Source organism: Papaver somniferum, chromosome 8 (assembly GCF_003573695.1).
Source record: "Papaver somniferum cultivar HN1 chromosome 8, ASM357369v1, whole genome shotgun sequence".
Classification (NCBI taxonomy): domain Eukaryota; kingdom Viridiplantae; phylum Streptophyta; class Magnoliopsida; order Ranunculales; family Papaveraceae; genus Papaver; species Papaver somniferum.
In genome coordinates, this window is record NC_039365.1 from 39607425 (window position 1) to 39612505 (window position 5081).

Consider the following 5081-nt stretch of genomic DNA (forward strand, 5'->3'; position numbering starts at 1 on the left):
TCAATAAATAAAATTTTAATAATTAATACTTTTATCCAAGTATAAATTTATTCTATTTTGAATTATAAATAAATAAATATATATATATATATAAATGGATTAGAATACAATACAAAAAATTACTACTAATATATTTAAACTAATTTTTCTATATCATGACTAAAATAAAATCATATATTGATTACTAACATAATTTTGTTATTATAAGAACTCAAATATTGTTTAAATAAGAAAATAAAGTTGAAATGTCAATATGCTCGACCGTGGAGTAGAAAGGATGGAATTTCAAATTCAATGGGAGGATGTGTCATTTGATTTTCCACTGAAGGACGGAATTTCAACCCCTTAGAATTTCAATTCCATGCATGTCAAACACCATTAGAGTTCAACTCCACCCTTGACTCCTCCTGTTGAATGAATTCCACCCTCAACTACCTCCGTGCCAAACGCACCCTAAGTGATTATATGCAATGGCAGAAAGTAACGAGAAATTTTGGTAAACCATGAATATATAAAGCCGTATGTCTTTGGTATGAATTTTAAAAACAGAAAAAACAAAAACACAGGAAAGAAATGTGTTTGGAGAGTTATTTTCGGAAAACATTTTTCATTTGTTCTCTATTGTTTTTAAAAACAATAAAATGAAGATGATAAATAATCGTTTTTTGTGTTTTTAATTTGTTCTTCTTCTTTTCAGAACGAAATAAGATTTTGCGGAAAAAGTTGCATGTGCAAGAATTGTTTTTATCATTATCTCGACGAATTTTTAAATTTGATCTAGTTTAGTTAATTTTCCTTTGTTTTCAAAACAATTTTTAAATTTCCTACCAAATAGCTTTAAAAAATGAAAATAAGAAAAAAGGGTATGTTTTTAAAATAGTAGAAAACTATTTTTGGATATTGTTTCTAAAAATCGTACCGAGCAGTAGGGTGGACATGGGTCAGTATGGGCCGGTTTTTACCTCATCCGCTTCCAATCCAATTAATTACGAATTTCAAATTTGGCTTCCGCATCCAATCCAACATCCAACGAATTTGAATCCAATGATGTACGGACGGACGGATTAGGTATGGATAATCCAATAGATTTGTTTTAGTTAAAGTCTATAGTGAAGAAATAAAGACAACATAGACGACTTTTTATAGAACCTACACATTCTACGTATGTATATAAATATAAATATAAAAGTACCATGGACAACACTCCAAGTAAACACCTTGAGAATCCCTAAACTATTTGTATATTTTCTAAAAACTATATAAATGTCTTTAATCTAATGGTTATGGATGTCCAACGGATTTCTGTAATCCGTTGGATTCCAAAATTCCCATCCACGTCCAATCCATTTTCATCCGCAAAAATACGGTTGGTCCTTGTTGGATCCACGGATCACGGGCCAAATGCTCGCCCCTACTGAACATGCCCTATGTACCTGTGATAGTTTCCGTAATAAAAGAAAAAGTTGGCTTATGAGATTTCTAAAGATCAGTCCAGAATTAACAAAGCTGGAATAGCTCAGCTGGTTAGAGCGTGTGGCTGTTAACCACAAGGTCACAGGTTCAATCCCTGTTTCTAGCGATGTTTTTTTTGAATTTCCTTTTTTGAGGAGAGCCTTTCATATCAAGAAAACGGAAAAATATCTTAAGCAACTGATCACCTTAGCTTTCAGCTATCCTTTATTCCTTTTGCAATTTCCTGATTGCCGTGTGTTAGCTGTACGAAACATAATATTGTGACTGCAAACTGCGAAACCCATCGTAATTAGGTCTCTTAGTGGCCAATATCACCTTGGCCATGTCAGTTGATTCTGGATTGCTGTTTTTGTTTTTGAAATGTGAGGATACATCTATCATTATGGAGGATGTTCAATGTCATTTGTAACATTTCTTTTTATGGGATTTACTCCGCCCAATCCACTTGACCACTTGAATCGCACCATTATATGGTACGATTGTGCAAAAAGTCACTAATGATTATCCAGAAAAAGTGAAAAAAGATGCAGTTATCATAAACAGATAGAATCTTATTCCATTCTATCATCTTAGTATGCATATAAAGAAAATTCTGATTCCAGTTGAAAACATGATGAGCCATTAGATCCTACTGGAAGGTTTGTAAAACGGAGGATGTTCATATGCTGATTGCACATCAGAAAAAAAGAAAATACCGAAAGTTTATTGGAACATTGCCTACTCCACATACCCGAAAGCTATATTAAAAATTCGTGTTCATCAAAATTGCATGGCATTCTAGCGTAATATCTTAAAGACTTATCTTCACCCAGTTACTATAAAACCCATCACTTGGTAGACTTCATTTCCACAAGCGCTCAAAACTCAAAACCCCATAGCATATACACCTTTCCTCTCGTCCTTCAGATATAATGGCTTATGCAACATACTCTTCCCATCAGCAACATGCTTACTATGGTGCTCAACCATATGATCATGAGGATTTCAGTGACAATTATGGTTCTCAGCACTACAGTAATAAGTTGCAATCTTACCCACAAATCTCTGAGCACAACTACTACGATGAAGAATGTGTCAAACCTGCTGCTAAGTTGCAGCAGGTTCAATTCCCTTGCAATGCTAACGGCTATGGTCGTACTAATAATAATCAGCAGCAGCAACAGCATGGAATGATGAGTCCTTTCTCAGCAGGGATGTTACCATCCGCTTTCCCAAAAGGGACTAATCCTGAAATTGTGAAATGTTTTCAAATGGTTGATCAAGACAGAAGTGGATTCATTGATGACAAGGAGTTGCAAAGAGCTTTGTCTTCTGTTCAACAAAGCTTTAGTCTTCGTACTATTCATCTTCTGATGCATCTCCATACTAATAATCCCAAGGTTCGCCAGTTAGGTATGTTCTGATCAACTCTTCTTTGCCCTTTATCTCCCAGCTGCTTTATTTGCAGTCCATCTCTCTTTATTATTTACTTTCACCTTTATACGCATATAAACGTAAATCTTTGTGGGTGCACGCAGGGCCAAGGGAATTCATTGCTGTGTATCAGTGTCTTCAGAGTTGGAGGGTAAGTCGCAACTCGCAAGAACTCTATTATATTTGCACCAATTCACTTATGAATAATTCGTGAACATTTTAAAGATCACCTCTATGCTTAATTAAGGAAAACATTGCTAATGTGACTTCTGTTGTTTACAGACAACTTTTCAACGATTTGATACGGACCGAAGTGGGAAAATTGATTCTTCTGAGTTACAGAGGGCTCTAGGAGCACTTGGTTTCAGGGTTTCTCCAGCCATCATGAATTTGCTTATAGCGAAGTATGATAAAACTGGGTACAAAAAGAAGGGCCTTGAATATGACAGTTTCATAGAGTATGTTACCTACCTTCTTCATCTAACTCTATGATAACCTTCTCTTCTTTTTTTAATAATTGTTTCTCTTGATTATTCACTAACAAATTTGTTTGGGTTTTTGTTCTTGACGTTGCAGGTGCTGCCTTACTGTCAAGGTACTGATTACTTTTAATTCCTGATGTCCAAAAAAAAAAAAACTTACACGAGTCTTTTATAGTATATGTTTTCGTTCATTTCTATTTCTTCCTATACTGTAGTGTAAATTAAGTAAATGAACTCAATGCAGGGACTCTCGGATAAGTTCAAGGAAAATGATGTTTCGTGTACTGGAACTGTGACTTTCACATACGAGGAATTCATGACGACAGTTTTACCCTTTTTAATGATCTAAGTTGTTACAAGTGCTTCTGAATAATGTTATGCCTGTGTAGTATAATGTTATGTCCATGATTGTCAGGAAATATTTGCTTGCATGGTTCCTTGGACAAAAGGATTACCGGTTTAATTATGTAGTATGTGTAATGTGGTATTGGAGTTAATAAACTCGCAGTTGTTATAAATAGAGCTGGCAAACGGGCGGGGCTGGCTTGTGACCAACCCGCGGGTTACGGGTTAATACAAGCCTAACCTTGCGGGTTGAAATTCTTCAGGGGTGGTCATTTGTCCAACCCGCGCCCGTCCTGGGTAAAGCTTGCGGGTTCACGGGAACTCACGGGTTAGCTGGTTTTTGTTGAGTCAACTCGCCAGAAATCGATTTCTGGGCTATTTCCGGCCACATTCAGGCCATCTAAAGCTCCTTCCCAACCTAAGTACTTAATTTAACATTCATCATTTCATCTAATTCATTTGATATTTCGATTCAAAAACTCAAAATTGCAAAACTAAACTACTTTTGCATTTAAAGGATTAAAGGAACACAAATACTAGTCATTAGTAGTTTAATACTTTAGTTACAGTACTTCATCAGTTCATGATGATATTTTCAACAAAGAAAAAAATCCTCCGAGACTGTAGCAATACCATTGTTTGTAATTTGTATCACCAAGTGCGACAATAAAGATATTAATAACCACTTCCTGCACAAAATATATATTGTGTGGTTAATCAAAAAAAGTGTTAACTGTCCAAAAAAACATCTCCAATCTCTTTTCTATGCAATATTTGGAGACACTGGTAAGTGATAAATAACTGTCTGTCCAAAAAAGATTCTCATATTCCATGTCTATCTTTGAGTTGCTCCAACTATTCATATGAATCTGTAATTTCAAGAAAAAATAAACCAAAAAAAGAAAAGATTCGAGTAAAAAACATGGAATTTGCATAATTACCCCGCTTTATATTGAAGAAGTACGCATACTAATTAGACGCATAAGAACTTACTTCCTCCACATCCTCCACTGCCCCATCCTCCACTGCATCAGGTTCAAATCCTAATACATCTTCTTCAATAATCCCATTGTTCTCATCCATATCTTCTTTTCCTACATGGATAAAAACAACCAATGTTATATATAAGATTTAGACATTCAACTAAAAAAAATATTACTGATTTTCTTACCAATTCCATATTCCCAATCACGAGTTGTTATCAACGCCTCAGCATTTTCAGGTAATAAGGAACTGCGAAATCGATCAATTACCCTTCCTCCAATGCTAAATGCAGATTCTGAAGCGACAGTTGAAATAGGAATTGACAAAATATCCCCTGCAATTCTTGAAAGTACCGGAAATCGTTGTTCATGGTTCTTCCAATAG

The 5081-nt window shown here is 35.1% G+C and overlaps 1 protein-coding gene and 1 non-coding gene across 2 annotated transcripts; both read left to right on the forward strand.

Annotated features, from left to right (window-relative positions):
- The first annotated feature begins 1505 nt into the window (after nucleotides 1-1505).
- On the forward strand, nucleotides 1506-1579 carry TRNAN-GUU. Its single transcript has one exon. It is a non-coding gene; the product is annotated as a tRNA-Asn (tRNA).
- A 725-nt stretch (nucleotides 1580-2304) lies between these two features.
- Nucleotides 2305-3886, forward strand: LOC113306666 (probable calcium-binding protein CML49). Its single transcript, XM_026555571.1, has 5 exons — nucleotides 2305-2865; nucleotides 2991-3037; nucleotides 3169-3344; nucleotides 3463-3481; nucleotides 3613-3886. The coding sequence occupies exons 1-5, from the start codon at nucleotides 2385-2387 to the stop codon at nucleotides 3715-3717; spliced, it is 828 nt and encodes a 275-aa protein (XP_026411356.1). The 5' UTR covers nucleotides 2305-2384; the 3' UTR covers nucleotides 3718-3886.
- The last annotated feature ends 1195 nt before the right edge of the window (nucleotides 3887-5081 follow it).

Excerpts from the sequence above, each read along its gene's own strand:
- LOC113306666 (XM_026555571.1), top strand. The coding sequence starts at position 2,385 with ATGGCTTATGCAACATACTCTTCCCATCAGCAACATGCTTACTATGGT. Across the intron at positions 2,866-2,990 it reads TCCCAAGGTTCGCCAGTTAG|GGCCAAGGGAATTCATTGCT; the intron begins GTATGTTCTGAT and ends GGGTGCACGCAG. Across the intron at positions 3,038-3,168 it reads AGTGTCTTCAGAGTTGGAGG|ACAACTTTTCAACGATTTGA; the intron begins GTAAGTCGCAAC and ends TGTTGTTTACAG.